This window comes from Molothrus aeneus, chromosome 4 (assembly GCF_037042795.1).
Source record: "Molothrus aeneus isolate 106 chromosome 4, BPBGC_Maene_1.0, whole genome shotgun sequence".
Taxonomy (NCBI): domain Eukaryota; kingdom Metazoa; phylum Chordata; class Aves; order Passeriformes; family Icteridae; genus Molothrus; species Molothrus aeneus.
In genome coordinates this window covers 67,426,564-67,448,680 of record NC_089649.1, presented here as the reverse complement: position 1 = coordinate 67,448,680, position 22,117 = coordinate 67,426,564, and the positions used below count along the sequence as shown (strand labels likewise).

Below are 22,117 nucleotides of genomic sequence, written 5' to 3'. Positions count from 1 at the left end.
AAAAAAGAAAAGAAAAGAAAAGAAAAGAAAAGAAAAGAAAAGAAAAGAAAAGAAAAGAAAAGAAAAGAAAAGAAAAGAAAAAACAAGAGCAGCTTCACATTATTTTGAAAGTCACTCCAAAGAAATCCCTTTCACTTGTACAATGATTTCTTCTCCTGGGACATCTCTCTGCAATAGTTGTCCTCTTCCTTTAAGTGGTTACAGATTGAGAATGTGATATCCTGCCAGAAGAGTCCTGATTGCTCTACTTCAGGCTAAATGAACTGGAAGGAAGAAAGAAGCTTTATAAGATTGGTGCTTTCTGCTAATTGTTCTGCAGAGAGGCTCATGCCAGTGCTAGTCTATGTGCCAGGTAAAAAACTCTCGTGGCACAGTTGCATTTCTTTCCCATTTCTGTACTGGGGATATGTTTGCAGTAATATTTTCAAGGCTGCTTCTCCTTACTGTACCTGAGTGGATTTAAAAGATGTGCAGATGTGACATGTAGGGACATGGTTTTAGTGGTGGACTTGACAGTGCTGGTTTAATGGTTGAACTTGATCTTAAAGGTCTTTTCCAACCCAAATTGTTCTGTGACTCTAATTCTTTGCAGATGTGTCATCCTGAGCACATCCACAGGCTGAACTCCTGACACTGAGCTGGTTCCAGTCCTTGCTGTAACCCTTAGAGCTGCAGCTGACATTTGGTGTGTGCCCACAAGACTTCATGTCATGTCACTGTGTCCCTAACTTCTTAAAGAGATGGATTCTCCCTGTTTTGCCATGACCTGCCATGCTGCTGCTCCATAAATCAGTGGTTTCCTTTTCTGTCTTTCACAAAAGAAAATGTTACTGGAAAATGTTTGGGCACCTTTTGACATTTTACACTGAGGCCTGCTGAGCTCCTCGTGCAAGCCATGGGGATTTGTCCTGGCGTGGGGAGGCATCACCTGCTTGTCACAGTAAGCACTGGGAGTCAAAACTGGATTCCTGATGCTGCTGCTACAGATTCACAGGGCAGCCTTGGGCAAGTCTCTCTCTCTCCCCACAGGCTGCATTATATTTGCAGTGCAGATATGTGACAATATGAAATGAGGCAGAGGTGCCAGCAGGGATCCTGGCAGCAGTTGATGTGTGATGTAGATGGACCCAGTGTTTTCCTGTCTCTGATGTGTGTGAGACCACCAGACAAAGCTTTTTGAAGCCTTTAATTCATACTGTATCCTGTGTCATCCTTGTGTGAACAGGCAGCTATGTAAAGAATTATTACTCCTGGTTCTTGTATTCCTGAAGGGAATGGTGAGCAAGAACATCTTCTAGAGAGTTTCCCATGCACAACTGAAGTGGAAGAACTTAAATTGTTCACCTTCAAGATGGCATTTCCCCTTCTTCCCTAAATTTTGGGTTTTGGATAGTTTGAACCAGCACTTTTTTACTGTTTTGCCTTAACTTCTGTATTTGAAACACCAGATCACTATACCTCCTCTGTGCTGGATGAACTCCAGCCTAAACAATCTCTATTCTGTGTGCTTAAATTCCTTTCTATAGTTTCAGCTGAATGTGGAATTCTTTTCTGCTCCTCTGTCTGAATTGCCATGTGCCATTCCTCAGGGCAGTGGGACAGCTCATGTGTTCCTCCCTGGAAGGGGCAGCATCTCAGTAGTGTGTGAAGCAGGGTCTGTGTAATCCTTTGGGATCTTTCAGGATAAAAAGCTGCTCTATAAATACTATATCATTTTCGTTGTCATTCTGGATTCAGGAGTGAAATGATCCCACTTAGTTAAAGCAGGATGAAGTGTCTATTTTCATATTTGTTTAATTGAACCACTCAGCATGTCTGATAGTAATGGCTTTATTTGAAGCATGTGGTTCTTATGAGCTGCTAAGATACCAATAGCATTTGGATTAGTCTTTTTGCCAAGAAAGCCAGGTCAATTCTTCAGGAGAATTAAAAAAAAAGCCAAAAAACCTAAAGCAAACTTTATTTTAACAGTGTCTTGAATTTCACTTTAGGTTCCATAAATATTTGTCAGTGTTCCTTTTGTAATACCCATGAGAGCCCTTGGCAAGACATGGGGTCTATCTCCAGAACACAGAATATAAATAAATTCCCCAACCCATGCTGGAGAATTGGAGGTAACTTTAGCCCATGCAAGAGACCTGAAGCCAAGCAAAGGGGTGATCGTGGTTCTTGAATTACTATTTGTAGAGAGAAGAGGGAATGAGAGGAAAAAAGGAGAAGTACTGAGAGAGGGAAATCTAAACATCAGTAGAAGGTATGTGGGAGCCCACACCATCCTGTGCAGGAAGGTGGAGGTCATTTACCAAGGCAATGACAGAAGAGTGACTTCTGCTTGGATTGCAGGTGCTGTCTCCTTCTAATGCTTCCAGGAAAGTTTACAATATTTTCTCATGCCCTAGAGAACAAGGGAGGAAATTTTACATTTTTGATGAGGACTGGTAATGCCATCTATTTCAGAAGATCAGGCCAAGAAAGCACTGGGGGAGCCACCCTATGAGCCCCCTTCCCCCACTTTCCTCTGAATACCTTTCATATTCCTGAGATCTGGGTTCACTTCTGTGGTTTTCAGCACTATATCTAAGAAAAAAGAAGCCTGTGGTGATTTCAAAGACTTGCCTATAGTTAAGTACTTAACCAGAGGTTTAGGGTGCAGGGCTTTTGATTTAAGAGCAAGCCCTGTTCTGTGCAGTTGAGGGGGGAAATAGCTGAAATTTTATCCTATCCCTGACCACAGATTGAGATTACCAAAGCTGTACAAAAGCAGGGAGTCAGAATGAAGGAGGTGTATTGAAGGAAGCGGGACCTTGGCTTCTAGCAATGTGCTCTGGTTGCTGGATCAACTCCAATAAAAATTCAAATTCAGACAAGCTGAATGCCTTATTTGTCTGGTTAAGGGGGAAGAAGGTGGGGATGGGTGAAGTTTTTCCTTTACCTCTGAACATTAAAATAATGGTAGTAGGATGTGAGAAGTATATATTCCTTAAGAATCAACTATTGTAGTATAGGATGGTTGACAACTGTTGTTTTTTTTTTCTTCTTTATGTGCTTAAGCTGGAAAATTGCAAAGCATGGATAAATAAAGGTGTGAGAGGGGTTTGCTGGGGGACAACCTGTTTTATAGTGAGATGGGAGCCTATCTGTCCACAGATTTAGAATACCCTACAAAATGCTTGACAACTTTGATCTCCCTTAAAATTAATGGGAATTGAGTGTTGCTGACACTTCACAAGATCTGTGTGTCTCTTTGCATGGAGAATTTCCAGCAATGATCTCCATACCAGTCCTCAGTTGCAAGTACTGAAGGAAAAGTATGAAAGAGCCATTAACCCCATGTTTCCTGCTCTCACAGACAGCTGTCTGGGGCCATGTAGCTGTTGATATTCTATAGCTTTCTATTCCTGCCATACTGTTCCTACATATGGTTTTGGAAAAGCAACTGAGGCTTGCCAGCAGTTCCTTAATCTGGTTACTATGGAAGTTAAGGGAAAAAATCAGGTAACAACCTCCATCTGCAAAACTACTTCTGGTTTTATGACTGGGATTCATACACAGTCAGCATAGTCAGATCATTTTTTACTTAAAAATACCCTCTCTCCCTCACCAAAACAGGAAGCATCTTTCCAGGAATGCTTGGGAAAGTGTTTGACTTTTATGTGACTGAGATAACTGGGAAAAGTATTAAGGCTGGAAAAGGTTTAGCCAGACAGAAATACCCCTCATACTGGATAGATGTATTACCTGTGCTCAATCTGTCGTATTCCTCAGTTCCTCACATTTTTCTTCCCAGGCTGGTTATGTTTAAAAAAAATATGGATTTTCAGTTATCCTTTGGAGCTTCATAAAACTATCTTAAAAAGCTTTGCAGCCCATTTCTTAATCCTATTCCATCACACAGCTGATGCCAGCAGTACGGTTTGGCAAGGGGCTGTTTACCTTTCTGCACCATGTCCAGGAAAAGTGCAGGAGGGGCAGAGGCACAGCCAGTGTGTGCTGGCAGGGTGCACACAGGCAGCATGAGCTGCATTATTCCCTGCATTACCCCTCTGCCTGCAGCAAGAGCTGCATTACTGAGGGGTCTGGGCAGCATTTACAGGAGCTGAGCACCAGCTCCTGGCTAATGAAGAAGGAGGGGAGGGATGCTCTGTTCCTGTACCCAGGGCTTTGGTTTACACAGCTCCATTGTGTTGCACAGGGCCTTCCTGCCCTGCAGCTTGACTTGCTCCGTGACAAATTATTCCTTAATTACTGGATGGCAGAAGAAAAGCTTTACAGCCCTGAGGTTATTCCTAACAAATCAGGTTACAGAAGACTTGAAAATTATATTGAGCAGAAAAGCACCATGAGGTTTCCTTGGGTGCTTGGGCTGTGTTAAGCTTTACCAAGGCAATGTGCTAATGAAGCTTGTTAAAATGCAATTATACATTAATGCTGTGGATGCAGAAATGAGGATAATCAGCAGAGAGGTGCTAGTGAAGCTGTTGTGATTAGCATGATTTGTGTGTGTCACTGCTGTGCTCGGGGCCTTCACCTCACTGTGCAAGGTGTGTGAACACAAGAAGGCTGTGCCTCAAGAGCTACCTGGGGATATGAGCTGAAGGAGAATGGCAGGAAAATGGCTGGAGTAAAGCAGCAGTGAGATCAGAAAATCTTATAATCATAGAGTCGTTTGGGTTTGAAGGAACCTCAAATATCAATTTCCAGCCTCCACTATCCCAGGTTGCTCCAAGCCCCATCCAGCCTGGCCTTGAGCACTTCCAGGGATGCAACAGCCACAGCTTAACAGGGCAACTTGTTCCAGTGTACGCTGAGTAAAGAATTTCTTCCATTCATCTGATCTAAATCTCTTCTTCTTTTCGTTTTAAACTGTTTGATGGTGTTGGCCATGAGGACCAGCAGGATGCCAGGCTTGGCTGCTGACCAGTGATGGTGGGTTCCTGGTGCAGGAAAGCTTTAGGGGGCATGTGCAGGGAGACAGCCAGGAAGGAAACACCTAGGCAGGAAATACCCATGATTTTCTTTGAAAAATGTAGAAAAGGCAAGAGAGAGCCTGGACATCTGGCACAGCTGGAAGAGGGTGGACCTCTGGTAAGGAAGAGGTGGCAGAACAGAGATTGGGAAGAGGCCAGGAGGAGCCTTGACAAGTGAAGAAAAGTAGCAGCTGTTTGATGTGGCAGGGAAAGGGAAAGGTGGATGTGAGGAGAGGGGGAAGTGGCCAGAGCAATGCCTAGAAAAAATTAATATGGATGAGGCAAGAGTGTGCTTTGCCAAGGCTGGAGCAGAAGAGTCTTGATGAAATATGATGGGAGTCTGGATGCAAACTCCAAGTGAGTGGACAGGCAGCCAGGGCTGGGCTTATCAAGGAGCTGCAGAAAGACTTTGGCTCAGGGTCTGAGCCAGGATGGGGAGAGCTGGAGGGAGAGCAAAGCAAAAAATAACACCAGGGCTGTGGGCCTGAGCGACAGGCAGGACAGTAGCAGTGTCCACAGCAATTAAGGAAGGAGGTGGGGAGGGGGAGGAAGATTAAGAGCTCTGAGCTTGAGCTGACAGCTCGACATCCAGGAGATGTCAGGGAGACAGGCAAGGTTTTCGTCCGGACAGAGAGAGACAGGCCCGGATGATCGGATCAGACAACTGGGCGGACTGATTTATGTGAGAAGATTAGAAGAGCTGCTTGTAAATATATCTATAGCTTGGCTAAGTGACACCTGAGGGGACAATAACTGTCTGCAAGTGTATGAAGGGATTGGATACTGGAGCCAGGAGGAGGGGGAGGGAACAGTTTAGGAGCGTAGATGAGGATTTTGACTAGAGGCAGTGGAATGAGGTGGAGAAAAGCTGCCTGTATTGCCTCCTTAGGGAAAGGATCTCCCCTGGAAAACTGAGAAGATTCTTTGGTGAGTCTTAAGAGATGCATATCCATTCAGGTTCCCATCTGCCTGTGATCACAGGGTGCCTTGCAATCTGGTGTGTGTCCTCACAGCACCTCAAGAGAGGAAGGTGTCCCCAGCTTTGTGCAATTGTGCAATTTGTGGCACTTTGGTACCTTGTGTGACCCTTGCTCTCTGACTATCAAGGACCTAAGAAAGTACCTTATCCATTAGGTTCTCTTCCCTTTTATTTGTCTCTGTTTTAAAGGGTAATTTCTGCAGATAGTCCAGAGAGATGGGTGGGAACGAGACCTAATGGGGCTCCTCCAGCCCACAGTTTGTGACATTTTCTCTACCTGGTCCTTACAACTTTTTAACTTAGAAAGTTTTACTCCTCTGTGAAGCCAAGGGAAGGAGCAGCAAGAATTAACTTGTTTCTGTTGGGCTCATCTATAGGCCAGTGCCAGTCCAGTGCCTTGTCGCTGCCTTTTTGGGTATTTCAGAGGGAGATGCAGGGCATCTGCCGGAGGCAGCTCTAGAGCGAGCTGTCTGTTGGGAGATTTGGTTTCCTTACACTGGTTACTGCCTTTTGCAGGTCCCAGGTTTCTATTTATTTTGAGCAACATTGCTCAGAACATGAAAGGGTTTCCCTAGGAAACTTTAACAGAACACTGAGAAGAGTAAAAGGAATGAGCATAAAGTGGATCCATCTCAATGTTTGTTATTTGGTTTTCTGGTGGAGGTTCTGCTGTGATACCAGATGGGGGTTAAATCCTCAGATAAATCTTTCAAAGAAAGAGCCCTACTTCCAAAGTTAAATACCAGCTGTCTCCTTCTGTCTGAGCACCCTTTCCATACCCATCCTTGTCTGGCTGGTCTTTACATTGGTGTCCTAAAGAGATGAAATTCATGTGGTGACATTTTTTGAGGGTCAATCCATCTCCATCCCTTCCAGTAGCTTTTAAGCCTTTAAGCCAATTTCACACACATTGTTTGAGAAGGAGTGATGTGAGAGATACTAAGTTCAAACTTTGTGAAAATGGGAAGTCATGTAGAAGGGATTGTAATTGTGCTGCATCCCCCTGCCGCCACGCTTGGAACAAAGGCCATTGTAAGTCTTCAGCTTTTCTAAATATATAGATGAATTTTCTAAACAAAGAGACATTAATGCAACAGTGACAAACAAGCAACTAAATAAATTAGGATGTCATCAGATTCTTGCCCCTTAATAGGCCCTGGGAAATGGCTCCACAGAATGTAGGGCCATTGGAAATTAAGCTTAGTTAATAAATTGCCTGTCATTGCAAACTGTCCCTTCCCCAGTGTGGGGTTAGACAGGTATCAGTGGGAGATGTGAATTGCTGGGGGCTGTTGCACCTCTTTCTGTGCATGAGGTGCTCAGGGTGTCATCCCTTACCAGTGCCAAACTGAATCTCATTATGCATTGTCAATAAAAAATAATATGGAACCAAATAGTACAGAACCAAATTATACAGAGCCAAAATGCATTTCCAGCTCTTCATGCAGACTTTAGCTGCATTTTAATGGTGGAGCCCTTCAGTAGAGACCAGAGGTCTCTGACCCATGAAGGTTTCCTTTTCCCTGCAAGGAGTTTGTGTTTGACCTTGGCAGTCACAGTTACAAGCAGAGCTCCCTGCTCTGACTTTGGCTTCTGTTTCAGCAAGACCAGAATCTGTGGGGTCTTTCTGAATATTTCCCTCCTCACCCAGTATTGCTGAAAATGAGCCTGAAGTGCTGACAGACAGCAGCACTCTCAGAGTGTAGGAATCCAACATAAACAGACTTGCTGGTTGTGTACTTGGACATGTTAAACGAGGTCCCTGCTTTGATCTTCCTTGCACTATCCTAAAGCCCAGCAAGCAAAGGCTAAGTAAACAGACCTTTGATTTCAGGGCTGTTTGGAGCAGAGGTCTTGTAAAACTTTTATCAATGGCAGAGCTGAGCTACTGAAGTCCCTCTTGGACTGTAGGTGCTGCAAGAGTAGCAGTGTGGTTTTATTGACCCTAACATCTCCCTGCTTCCCATAATGACAAACATCTGGGAATATGAGCCAGCTTCCTGTTGATTGTAGTGTGCCAGTTTCTCTAGGAGAGACACCTGCTTATAATCTCCTGTATGGTGAATGGAGCATAAGCTATTTCAGATCCTACAGCTATTGGATCCCACAGCCAGTGCAGCCTTTTGTTAATGCATGTCATAAAGATGCTTAAAAAAAAATCACATGGGACACATTCGTGGGAAACACTCACGTTACTAATCCTGTGTGTTCAATGCTCCTTGGTCAAACCCCACAAAAGCCAGCACTCTGGCTGAAATAGCTTGAATGTTACAACAAATTGGATTTTATTTATTTGTTTCCTGTTTTCGGAGCATTTAGTGATTCCCCACAATCACAAAGGTCACAAATTTTCTTTCATGTTTAAATAAACAGGAGATTCTCCTTCAGGATCATACCCTCCGAAAAGAGACAGGAAGAAACAAGCACCTAATATCACAAGATTTAAAAATTAAAATCGTGAGTTCTGGCAAACTCCCCTCAATGGATGAAACACAGGAATAGGAATGGCCTCTACTTTCTTCCAGTTTAGAATTTTTCTCTGTCTTCTGGTGAATTACATGAAGGAGGCTTTGTTTCCCTTATATTCACCATAGGAAAGTGACGTAGGAAAGTGAGATCCTGCCAAAGTATTTTATTTTTTAGAAGCATTATCAAAATTTCATTGTTTTCAACACTAAAAACCACTGTACTTATAATAATGGAGTCCAGACTGTTCCCAGCGGACCAAAGCTCTGGACCCTCTTGGTGGAGCCATTTCAGACAAAGCTTGAGTGAGCTCAGGACCAGAAGCTGAAGTGTTTTGCTCAGCCCTACCAATGATTATTGCTTCATATCAAGAGAAATGCTAAATGACAAAATATTTGACCAGAAATAATCGACCAGTTGTTCCATGTCCATAGTGCTCCTGCTGTACCTTCTGGAAGTAAAGTTGAGATTGTTGGTGGAGTAAATTGTGAGTCAGAGTGCATCTAGACCCTCTTGTCTTCTGCCCTCACACTTTTACAGCTTGGCCTTAAATGGTGACCTTTCCTACACTGCCTGCTCCGCCTTAGTCATGAACTGATCCTTTACTGTCAGTCAAACAATGCAGCACTGTTCTTCCTTCGGAAGTGAATTTTGTCTTTTGTTAAATAGTCACATCCACTATTAGAGAAGAAGTGTTTTTAACAGTCCTCTGTTTGTTGCTATTTGATGGCAGTTCTTTGATCCCTGGAGGGGTTTGCGGCGCTGTTTGTGATATACAGCAAATCGATTTTACACATTTCCATCTTTTATCGATGAGTCTTCCAATGGGGCTTCACCATAATCAGATTGGAGAATACCATGGCACAGACATTGGGAAGGGGCTGGAATTTACATGCAATAAAGATTAGGGGATTAGCAGCTGATTAGGAATGTGCTGATTTCTCCAGCCTCAGGTACAGCAAGGGATCCTGCATGTCTGTTGTTCTCTGACCTTGGGTTTCGACCTCTTGACTCCTTGCTCAGAAATGCCATGCGAGGAGCACGGAGTGATTCCTGACGTGGCTTCAAGAACGAGTTCAAGTCACTTCAACAGTAAAACCTATTTCTGTGAGCAGGGAAGCCCAGAAACGGGGCAGGCTGGGCAGACAGGCTGTGGCAGCACTTGAGAGTGCAGGCAGGAATTCCTGCTGACAGCTGATGCTCCGTGCGTGTGCCGGTACCCGCACGTGCGCCATGGGATGCGGGGCAGCTCCGCATCGAGACAATACTTCTCCATGCACAGCTTTTCCTAGATAGTGCCTGTGCTCTCAAGGTTTCTCCCCCTTCCACTTGCAGGAGGGACTGCACATTACCAGACACTGAGGTAATAGGATTGCACATTAATTGATATTCCAGTGGCTCTATCTACCTGCTGGATATGATGTTACATTCCAGCGCGCAGCCCGCCAGTGGAATGGCGTCACTCAAAATCACGGAGCAGTCGGTGTCAGCAAAACTCCTGTGTGCCTCTGTAGCTGCTGAAGTTTGGGCAGCTCAAATAAAGCAACAGGCTGTGCTCAGAACAGGGGGTTGGTAGTTTGCTTGTATATCAAATAATAATTAGCACCATTTTGCTGCTGATGGAGATGTACAGGGATGAAAAGCAGGCAGTGTGGGATCTTCAGCAAAGGAGAAGTATTTCCAAACCCATAGTTTGTGGAATCTAAATGGATTTATATTTTAAATATTTGTTTTCAGTAGTTCAATTTTGGCAGATTATACCCACTGCTAGGTGCTGGTTTGCTAATACCCTTCATCCTGACATGTGCCATGCTGGTGTGTAGTAGAGGTACAGGAGGAATACCTTCCTCCAGGTGATGTGAGGCAGCTTTTGAGCAGCAAGGGGTGCAGCAAACCTTTGGACATACCACGTTAAATGCAAATCTGGTTTTATCTGATTTTAGAAGCTGAACAGTCCCAGGACATTACAGCACAGCCTCTGGCAGTCCTAGGTGGTGCAATTGGACATAATAAGTCTGACAGCAAAGGAGTCTTCACTCTCTCCTGGTAGTAAAACAAATAAAAGACAGGTAAGAGTGCACTAACCCTGTTGGGAGCAACCAACAGAGAGGGGCAGAGGAAGTGGGTCCGTTTGAAGCTCTCCCAGATGCAGGCAGGCTGCAGAAAGCTGCACTTGCCTCTGTCCCAGGGAGTCGATTGTGTTTTTACATCAGGTAGTGTGTGCTTCAGTGTCTGAAGAGCAGGAACATGATGGGAATGCTATAAGAATTCAGTGATAGTTTCCCTATGCAGGAGACTTGGTGTCTGTTGAGTTTAAATGAAGGTTTTCAATGAATCAGCCTTGGGAAAACTTTTTTTTAAAGTGCATTCAAGTATTTTCCCCTCCTGGAAGTGATGTACAGGTGTGTATAAGCTAGACTGTAGAATGGCACAACAGGAACAAATCTTTCAAGTGAAGTATTTGGTGCTGAGGAGGCGATGTTCACACTAAAGGCACTTTGGGAGTTTATTCTGGATCAGCTCCAGTTTGGTCATGTAGATTGAGTGCTCGTTAATGGAAATGCCAGAGGACAGCTTCTGCTTTTGTTTTCCCTGGGGCCCAGGTAGCAGTTGCTGACAGTCTGTATTAGCAGCTGGTGGGGTTTGGGAAGATGGGATCTATAAAGCAAAGCATTTGGTTTTCAGGATGTGGCACCTCTGTTTCAGAGGAGTATTTCACTTCAGAATAGCTTTAGTCTTATTCTGAGAACTAAATGCCCCTTGCAGCTCAATTTCATAAAGAAGCATCTTAGTCCATGTGCACCAAACCAGCTTCATGATGTGAAGCAAAGTATAATTGGTATAATTGGTGGTGAAGATCAAAAAAAAAAATTTAAAGTATATCTCTGGTCCAGATTATGACATTGATGTAGGCATATGTAAGGCAGACCTTTATGATGAGAGTTTAATTCAGAGAGAAAGAGCCGGCTCCTATCACACCTACCATGAAGGTTTTGGTAGGGCAGCAGTAAATGGTTTCAGGCAGATTTTAAAATGCTGCTGTCTTAAAGGTGTGTTGCATTTTTCTTTTAGAGCAAGATTTGTCTTTTTACTTTTAATTATTCTTCCAGAGCAAGACAAGTTATATATATAAATATACACACAGACAGATATATATATTCAATACTGTTTTCAGATTTTAGGAACACAACAACCAATTTAAAAAATACTACCATTGCTTAGTCAACATACTTTTAAAACCAGAACTTTTTTTGCTTGCATGTGTTTTACTTTGATTGGCCAAAATTATTACACAAAATATTTCTCAAGCTGAAAAGGGGAGAAAACCAGGCAAAACTCTTTGAAAGAGAAAACCAGGTGAAGTCTTGCATCTTGACAAAAATGTGATTTTCTCATAGGAAAACAGTTCTGCCAGTGGCTCCATACCAAGCCTGCTATGCAGCCATTCAGCTGGAAATGCTTTCTGTTCTAGAGAAGCCTCTGAAAATATCTCCAGTTCTTAAATACCACAATGTTTATCTCTTTGTGGTCACCATCAAACAGTTGTTACCATGCTTTTGTGGTGACCAAACATAGAAGCCCCCAGAGACGAGGGCAGAGGAGAGGGAGGGCTGAGAGCAGCCTCGCCATGCAGGGCACTGCCACTGATTTCCCAACAGCAGAAGGCTTAGGGATATTTTGGCAGTGTCTCATGATCGAGAGTGGGTGTTCAAGATGGTTTTCTTCTGAGTCCTTAGTGCACTAATCACACCTTTTCCATCCTCGCTATTGGGAAAGGCCAGTAGGAACCAGCAGTGAATGGAAGAGTTTAAAGTCTTCTCCACTTTTATACCTTAGAGTGAATGCTGGTTAAAAAGGTTTTTAAGAATATTTTGAGGAAAACCAGTTCCTTGGATACAAGTGAAAAAGACTCCTGTGTCAGTCTATGGCTGAAAACTTGCTGCTGTGGGCTAGCAGGAAGGCAAACCAGCTATTTAAAGGTCTGTGTTTGCATCTTTCCTGTGTATGGCACCGAGTCAACCATCGTGGTTTCTGTTTTCCTGCAGACATAAACAATGACACTTACAATTTCCTGCTTGCACAGTGCTCACACAAGAGCCTGTCCATAAGGGAAACGTCTAATTACTTATTAAACCCTGCACAGTGCTCAGACTGGGTTAAATATTGACTACCAAGGTTCAAGGGGAGCCTGTGTCACCAAACGTGAACTTGGGCATCCTATTTTCTAGGAACTGTTCAGATCAAATGGATAGGTGACAAAGTGCTGCATGCAGGGAGGAGGGACAAAGAAGGGGGCAACAATCAGAGCAGGTTGTCTCAGAAGTAAACACCTATCTTTGGAGCCCGGGGATCCGGGGATTTGGAATGTGGTTGCTATTGGTGGCTTGAAGGGGACTTTTGTTACCAAAAAAAAAGTGAATTAAACTGAGTCTTGTGGAGTGCTTGGTTTGTTTTACTGAAAGTCTTAAAGATGTGGGTGATTTGGCTGGAAAATCCACTGGGCTTGTGAAGCAGGATTTGCATGGCTGGGAAACAGTTGGAAAGGCATAGTACAATGGTATTTATGTTAAAATTTGGGTAGATCCAACCCAGAAGGTAATTCAGGGCTGCCTGACTGGATTGTTTCCCAGAGATTATGGGAAGAAAACAAATGTCTTGTGTTGGCAGGAATGGTCCCTCTGTGACCTGTGGTGGAGATGGTGGAGGTTTGGGTCAGGTTTGGAGAGAGCAAGTTGGGGCTATGGAATTTCAGTTGGGTTCTGGATCCTCCCTCAAGCCAGAGGATTTCTAGCTTTCTTCCAGAATTAGGCAGTTTGTCCTTCCTGGAAATAGCAGGCTAAAAAAAAACAAACCAAAAAAACCTTCTAATTTTAAAACCTTGAAGCCATGTTTTAAGGCCATTTCTTTTGAAAAAATGCCCAACAAATTAGGAATGAATGTTTTAGATGGGCTTGCCTTCTTGAATGAGAATGGACGAGATAGATTGTGAGGGTGTGTGTGCCAACACACCTTTGTTGTACTTATCTCTTCTGTAAGAAAAGTTTTCTGATTATCCATTGAGCTGCATACCTGAACTGCACCGTCAGTATAATTTTAGCATTTGAGTAGAAATATTAGTCCTCTCCTTTGGCCCACACTAATCCCACTGGCAGAACTTGAGAAACAATAAATAATATAATTTCTTCCACACTAGAAATTTTCCAGCATATGAAGTCTGTTTCTTCAAAAGTAGTTTGAAGTAATCCTAACTCTCCTTTGCGTTTGCTACCTTGAAACCTGAGGGATAAAGTTACTATTTTTTGCTGCTGAAAAAATGTTCGGCAACAATTGATATTGAATGTCACCCATGCACATTTAATTTAATAAGATGGTAATTTCATGTTAAATAAATACCAACTGATTATTGAAAACATATGCTCAAAGGATTTAGAAACCACATAAGAGATACGTATCTCATCTACTGTTGTTGAACTAATAAATCTAAGCAATAATCAAGTGCCAATTGTTTAACATACAATAACTATTTTATTAAATGTCAGTGAAATGTGGATGCGGGGCACTTAATTAATGGAACACGTTCCCAGATATTCTATTTTTCTTAGTTTTGGAACATCTAGAGTAGGAAATTTACTGGCAGCCTTCACACAAAGGGCTAGTTATTAGTCATGTAAAAATAAGGCATGTACTTTTTTGTGCTATCAATAAATATCCATTTCATCAGCAAAGCAACTCCTACCACAGAGGTAGTGAAGAAAGGGAAGATATGGCACTTCACTTGCTGTGAAATGGACCTGCAAAGCAGTTTTCTCCATCAGGTTGTTGGGCTGAGCCATGCACCCGAAGCCTGGAACTTGCTCCTGCAAACAGTCCATGATTTCCAAATCTAAGCCTGACCAGCCGTCGGGGCTGGTCGGCAAATACTTGTGGTGTTTTTGTATTCCTCGCTCAGAGTCTTTGTTCTACAGAGATGCTGTTGGTTTTTTCTTTAATCTTTTGATTGTTTTTGATAAGCATTGTTTTTGTCTGTGGGTGCCTATGTTTTCAAGCCAAGAAGGACCCATTAGCTCATCTAATCTGATCTCCTCATGTCACATACCAAAGCATTTGGACCAGTTACCCCCACGCTGACCCCTACTTTACTTGGCTAACACATACCTTTTGGAAATGCAAACTGTTTTGTTTTGAAAATATGAAAAGATTTTGGATTCACCAGTCCTTTGAACTGCTTATTCCATTAGTTAATGGGATTCATGGGCAACACATTCATCCTTTTATCTCTCTCAAAAAGCATTTTTATCAGTTCTGCTCTCCATGTAATGGCTTCCAACTGTGCAGAGAGCCAAGAGTTCCTCTCTTTCAGGAACACCTACTCCTCTTGATTGAAACTGTTCCCAACACTGCTTTGTAAAGCCTTCCCTGTGGGATTTGCTCCTTGGTAGAGTTTGTCCTAGCAGAGCCAGGCCTCTGTCCATTCATCCATCATTACTGCCTGAATGCCAATACAAATAATGGTATTAATGATACGCAGAGAGTGTGAGTGCATAATCCTCATGTTGGTCTTGCAGAGAGGGTTAAACTATTGTAGAAGAGGTTAAACTCTGGTTGTAAGCAGGAATTGTCCAGCCCAGCTTTGCAGCAGCAGGTACCCCAGGATAGGCAACTCTGGAGATGTGTTTCAAACATGGCTTTTAGGTGGTCCTTTCCAGCTGCCTGTGCACATTTTGAAGTGTTAGAAGGGTAAAGAAAATCCACTTTGCTGTGAACCACCCTGGCAATAAAGACTTTGGAAGCTCAGGTTTTACAGTGAGGAGTGTGGTGAAGGCCAAATGTTGCCTCAAGTTTTGGTGGAAGAGATTGTGTTTACACCAAATGAGCAGTTTGGTTGGTAATCTCCGTCCAATTCCATCATCTCACTGTTGTAGTGAAAAATTTCTGTGCTTAGCTTTATTTTCCTCATAGGACATACACTATCTGTGATACTCCAGCCCCTCATGCTAATTCCATGTGTTGATGGGCTGTTTGGGTGCTTCATTGTGAATGACTTTGCTAATTTGCTAACACAGCACTTCAAAAGAAGTCTTATCTACATAGAAAGTGAATGTGTTTGGTATTAAATAATAAAATATAAATAACCCATGGGGCTCTTAAAACTTATTTAACTTCTTTATAAACTTTACAATACAGTATGTGGATATTATAAATTACTTTCCATTCCAAGAAACTGTCCGGGCTTGTTGACCTTCCTTGGAATTTCCTCTTTGTAATTATGTTTAATGTGTTAATAAAGTTCACTTTGAACTGTATGATGGCAAATGGTCTCATAGGACATGGGTCAGTGCTGGTGCGTTCACCATATGTGAAGCTTGATATTAGTGTGCAGTTTAGTTGTAGGAATAGCAAGGATAAGTCCAAACAATTGCAGAAGCAGTATCTCCTCCCCAGGTTAGCAGTAAAAAGGGGTTCATGGAAAGTTAGGAATGTGGAGTGGGAAATCATTTAGCTTTCACTGCTAGGTGTTACTAAATTATAGTGCTGGGTTTGAGTCACTATCAAAACACCATATATTTAGAGGGTTTTCACACAGAGCTGTAAATCATGTTTACTACATGTATAAGTTGAATGAGTGCATGAACTTTGCAGTGCAGCCCAGGAAAATATAATTACATGTGTGTGTGTGTTTTTGACTGTGAGAAATATGGAAGAGAGAACAGGAAGCTCCAGGCTATTCCACTGTTGCGTCTTAAATACACTTCTAGAAGTTGTTTTTGCTGCTTCCTGGAAATAGCTGTTTGCTAAAGGAAAGAGGCTTTCTTGGGTTTTACATAATTCCTTTTGCCAAGAAATGGCAGCTACTATCCCTTCCCAAGGCACTGGGGAGGAGAGCAGGAATGCTAGTAAAGCAGTGTCAGCAGCAGAGCAGCAAGTGGGGCTTTTCTGTGTCGTAGGATAGTGGATATAAATTGAAAATTGCCCAGCTGTTCAGTAAGACAGGTGTAGAGTCTGTCTTTTATATAATGGAACAGAATGGGGATTCCAGTTGCTTGTATTCGTAAATGAGGCAAATAAATCTGCACACTTGTCTGCATGTATATGAGGAGAAATATTTAAAACAAATGAGGTGATCATGGCATTTCCTTGTTAACGTTTGACTGAGTTTATATGATCTTGAACAGAAAACTTGGCATCTGGCTGAGCTTGTTGGTTTCTTTCTGGTTGTGTTTATATGTATTTGCAGATGGGGAAACTACAAGCAAGAAAATAACTTGGTGGAAAATGTAGGTTCTGGATTGTTTAAATTATATTTTAAGCCTGATTGCACCCTGGCCCTTGGAACTCCAGGCATGATCCCTGCTAGTAACTAAAATTATTTGAATGTTATGGGGCAAAGTTATATTTAGTTTGTGTTTGGAGAAAGAATAACAACGAAGCACGGGGGATGGCAGCTGCATTCTCATCACTTCTTCCCGAGTCACATCCTCAGATGTCAAATCCCACCCTTCTCCCTCAGACAGAATATTAAGAAATTAGTCTCTCAAATTATTGGGTTGAGGACAAGGGGGACTTAAGGAAACCTGCCCCACTGGGATTGTGTTGAGGTGGGGCTTAATTTTCTGAGCAAGCTCCTTCTGTTCAGACAGGCTGTAGAACCAGCTGCGCTTCTCCACTCTGATGGGGCTTAAAAGCAATGCCCCATGGCCATGGAGAGCTGTCCTTGCCTGGTGGAGACCTGCAAGAGTTCCTCTCCCTCCCTGACTACAAAAATGCCTAAAAATCTTGGATGGAATATCTACCTAGGGTCTTGTTTTCATGCCCATATCCCATGAAAAAAATACTGCAGGAAGGAAATGCTGTGTTCAGGAGCATCACAGATTGGAGATTCTCAGCACTTAAAAAAGGCTGATGTTTCCAAGAATCACTGCCTAATGGCTAAGAAATTGGGAGGAGCACAGTGTAGAGACCCCTCCAGGATTTACACTCAGGGCCAGAGGGCACTTGCTCTCTGCTGCTCCACCTGGAAAGGATCCAGGAGCTTTGACCTGTGAGTGCAGGCACATGGCAGTTGACAGGATTCATTCCCCCCTAGCCAGAGAAATGACACCTATTAGCATTAATTTTGCATTGGTAAATATATGAAGTCACTATTTTAACAGCCTGGGTTAATGAAATGTTTTCAGGTTTCAGAACTATCCCTTACGATGTTGCTCTCCAGCTCCTGGGGTGTTGCCTTGCCCACAAACAAGGCAGGAGCAGTGCTATAGTGAGCAGGCATAGGGTATTGCACTCAATTAGAGCATTTCTGCTCACACATGACGCAAAGCTGGAGCCCAGGACAGCAGAGATCGTGACTCTGGCTGCTTGAGCAGTAATTTCATCTGCCTTTTACTGCTGCCTTAGAGCACGGGACAGACACCGGCAGCGGTGAGGGATGGGAAGTCAGTCAGAGCCAGGGCTCAGCCTGTTTTTACCTCCCTGGCAGCTGTAGGTGAAGCAGCAGGTGCTTTCCTGGGATTTTGCCTGGCTAAGCAGCTGTAGATATGAATCCAGCCTGCAGGGCCCGTGTCCTGGGCTCCGCTCCCACACCGCGCACTCAGCTGTGAGCGCACACGTGCCCCGGCCCTGCGGGGTCGGACACCAGGGACAATCCCAAATCAGCGCCTTGGGAGGGCTAACTGGGCACTCTGCTCTCCTGGCCACCCCCTGGCATATTAGGGGCCAGTTCTGGAAGGTGGGGAGCTCCTGTCAGTAACAGTGCTGCACACAGGAAATAATTTGGCTGGCTCAGCGTGTTTTTACTACATCTTTTTATCATGCAGTAAGAGATGGAACTACTATAGAGAATCCTTGGACTTTAATTTCCAAGAGAACCTGAGTAGTGCTGAGCAGCTTAATATCTGGATTCAGAGGGGGAAGATATTTTTGCCTAGGTAGTGCAGATATTTTTGCCTAGATAGTGCAGATTTGCCTAGATAGTGTGTGAGGCAGCTCTGTGTCAGTAGCACCCGCTGCCCAGAGGATATTGGAGAAGGGCCTTTTTTCAAAACAAACTTACCCCTCTCTGCTGCCTCCCCTGATGCCTCTGATGGTGCAGAGTGGCGAGATGTGCCAAAGTGTGTCTTGACTGGAACAGTATTCATCCGTCACTGTTGCAGTCCCAAGGCAGGGCTCTACAGATATGTAGTGAAATAAGACCCAATGAATGCCTGTACATGAGAAAGAGAGACAGACATCCTGATGATATCAATATTTTATTCTTGCTGTAGCCCAGCTTCAGGAGGTCCAGCTACCATTGGCTTGCCAGGGTGTCTGAAGCCTCTGACATATGTGAAGGTGCTGAATTATATTGGGGTTCTTTGTAAACACAGTAGTAAATTCCAGTATTGTAATAATTACCATGGTGCTCAATATTTACATCAGAACACTGATTCCAGAGAGTACTGCTTGAGCAGAAAGTTATTAATGCAAAGATGGTAGGTAATAAAATGGAAATACTTACAGCAGAAACAAGGCCTTATCATCTTTGTCCTAGAGCTGTACACTACTGAGAAGTGCATGCTGTATCTGAAAAAATTCACAGCAGGAAAAAACAGTGAGGGGAGGGTTTTATTCCTGTTCCTGAGAAAGCTGCTGGAGGAGCTAATGAAGAGCTGCAGTAATGTTTTTAGGCAGAATGGCTCTAAGAAACGCACCCTTTTCTAAATGTCATAAAGGTCTGCGGATAGATCCTGTGACAGGGACTGATCCAACAATTCCTCAGAATGAAAGGTCAGTCAAAGGAAAATGGCATTTAGGAGGACCAAGCTTACCACTGACCCAAACATGTGACAGATCCAGAGGCAACTCTGGTGCCATCAGGAGCCCCGCCTGTACAGGCGGCCCCAGAGAAGCTCATGACGTGACTGGGAAACTATCTGATTCCTCCAGGTCTCCAAATTCATCAGGAGTCACCATGAATGTCGGAAGGAAAGGGGTTTTGAAGGAGCCTACAGCAGGCTTCCAAGCTGGGAGGAGAGTGCTCCTCTCTCCACTGTCCCTGCTTGCCCTGCACCAAACATTTTTTTTCCCAGTACTAATTATAGATCTGGTTTTGTCATTTGAATATGCATGAAGTAGTGTCCTGGCTCACAGGCAGGTTGCAGTGAAACTACACTTAAGGTTTGACTTGGTTTGATAGTGCTCTGAGTCAGAAAGAACCTCTCCAAGGGCAAACCCAGAATTTCAACAAGTCTGTGGACTTGTCTGGGCATTTCAGCTCCTTTGCACCGAGTGGGTGCATGGTGTAGGGAAATAGAATTTGGGGGCAGATTCTCACCCAGTGTTTGTGAATTCTGCCTTATCAAAGGCAGCGCACACAGCCCCTCTTCATGGGTGGATTTTCACTATAAAATATTCAGGAATGCAATTTGTGTCAGACCAGCATTCAAAAGGCCTTGGGGTTGTCTCTCCATCCACAGAGATGGCTGGAAATCTCACAAGGTGAAGAACATAAGGATGGTTTGGAATTTTTAGAAAATCTGGGCAAGATTTCTCATGGTGTTTTGCCAGTTCCCTTAGAGTATGGGAGGATACCATCACCTCCAAGATCTGTCCCATAGGTGACTGCAGAAGATGTGAAGGGGTGGGTGTTATCTTTGCCTTCTTTGTTATTTTTTGTTATCTCTGACTTTTTCAGAATAAGTGCTCTCAAGGTCCTTACTTTGGGTCATTAGGAGTTCATCAGAATCTGAGTGTGTCTAAGACCCATTGATTTAACCAGCCTCTTAGTTAAACTCTTTAATAAGTTCATTCACCACTCTGTTCTCAGCTTGAGCAGTATTTTTCACCAGCAAAGCTGCAAAATTCATGGGTGGGATTCAACATGAGTAACTGCAACAGCAGCTCTGGAGTCATTCAGGAGCTGGACTGTATGTACTGCCTCAGTCATGCGGAGGAAAAATCAAGCAGACTTTGGAATAATAGGAATTAGTCATGAGGAAGTGCAAATATAAGCTCTGTAGTTTATCCCCTGTGGGTCCAATCCTGCAAAACATTAGGAACAGGAGTAAAATATGAGGGAACAGTTCCAAATCCCACAAACATCTTGTGGGTTTTGGGTGCAACTCAGCATCAGCAATGCTTAGCAAAACATTTTGTCCTTGTGCAAGAACAGGGCACTTATTATCACACCCATTAATAGACTATTCTGGGAAGAGCACTGCTATTGCAATCTCTGTAAAGAACTTGTGCAATTAATGAAAAGGCAGAAAAGGCAGATGCAGGAAAAAGGCTCTCAACTTTTCAGAGCCTTGAGAAGGAATTTCAGTTGGAATTCAGCTGTGGGAGCATTCCCACTGTTGGAGTCTTTATCACTTCTTTTTTCTGATTGTTGGCCTGTCCAAGTGCATCCTGTTATCATGTGGCCAACAGTGTTTTTAGTCTGACATTCCAGGGACACTCTCTTTTGTATGAAATTATCACGTTTTACAAAAAGCAAATATTTGTCAAGTGGGTCAAACCGGCAGGGTTGCTAAGGAAATTTATAAAAATATCCTCTTTTGGACTAAAAGCAATGTTAACATGTCAGGCTAAGCTGTGTCTTTTATTGAAGCACGACCCAATGAATATTCTGTGTTCAACAACTGCAGGCTTATGTGTCTCAGATAAAGCCCATCTGGTGACTATTAAAGGGAATTACTGTACATACAACATGAAAGAATTAGAACATTTGAGGGGTGTGGGGCAGTGTTTTGTTGTAAGTACCACTCCTGTTACTAATTTTACCTTCAGGATAGGTGTTAAGTTTAAAACAACTACAGTTTCTTTACCAAATATACCAGGAAAGTTTGTGGTTGGGCTCCTTCTTGTGACAGGAAGATGCTGGAAAAGCAATAGAGCCTCAGAGCCAGGCTACCCTGGTGGGTTAGCGTGAGCTGCAAAGCTACAGCTTCAGGTCTTGCTGTATCCCTCTGTAATTGCTGACATTTTCAGCCTTGGTTGTAAGTGATTTTTGGTAAGCACCTTCTATTCTGTGTAGCAGTCAGTGTAGTGGCCAGATTGATGACACAGCTTTGAATCAGTGCTGTGTCACTGGCAAAAGTCATAACAGCTGTTCCCGTCTCTGTTCTTTCCTAGGCCCCCCTAGGATCGCTGATAAAGTGATTCACCGCCAGTCCGTGAGGCTGGGCAGGACCATCAAGCTCCTGTGCCCGGTGGAGGGCGACCCCCCGCCCCTCACCATGTGGATGAAGGACGGACGGACCATCCACAGTGGCTGGACGAGGTTCCGCATCCTCCAGCAAGGGCTGAAGATCAAGGAGGTGGAGAGCGAAGACGCGGGGACCTACATCTGCAAAGCCACCAACGGCTTCGGCAGCACCAACGTGAACTACACCCTCATCGTCATCGGTGAGTGGGGCTGGGCAGAGCCAGGCCTCACCTGCTCTGGGACCACTGCCAGAGCTGATTTCCATGTAGCTGTCAGAGATTGCAGATTTGCTCTGTGTTGGGGAAGATGAAACAGGAAAGCCTTATAAATATGATTGCCTGGCAAAAGATTTTGAGAATGTAGAAACTATAAGTGAGATTGAAATGAAAGCAAGCTTTGAGATACCTTAGTTACTGAACAATGGGAAAACAATGGTGTGGCTGGATGAAGGTGATCCCCTTTTGATGAAACAATACCCTGTGTTTGCAGACGTCCAAGGGTCAGAGCAGACCCTACTAGCTT

General features: G+C 43.6%; 1 protein-coding gene across 1 annotated transcript in view; it reads left to right on the top strand.

Annotated features, from left to right (window-relative positions):
* FGFRL1 (fibroblast growth factor receptor like 1) overlaps positions 1 to 22,117 on the top strand; it is a 165,541-nt gene that overhangs the window by 61,272 nt on the left and 82,152 nt on the right. Inside the window, exon 3 of the mRNA XM_066548750.1 lies at positions 21,523 to 21,795. Coding sequence (XP_066404847.1) covers positions 21,523 to 21,795 — 273 coding nt within the window. The remainder of the gene's footprint in view (positions 1 to 21,522; positions 21,796 to 22,117) is intronic.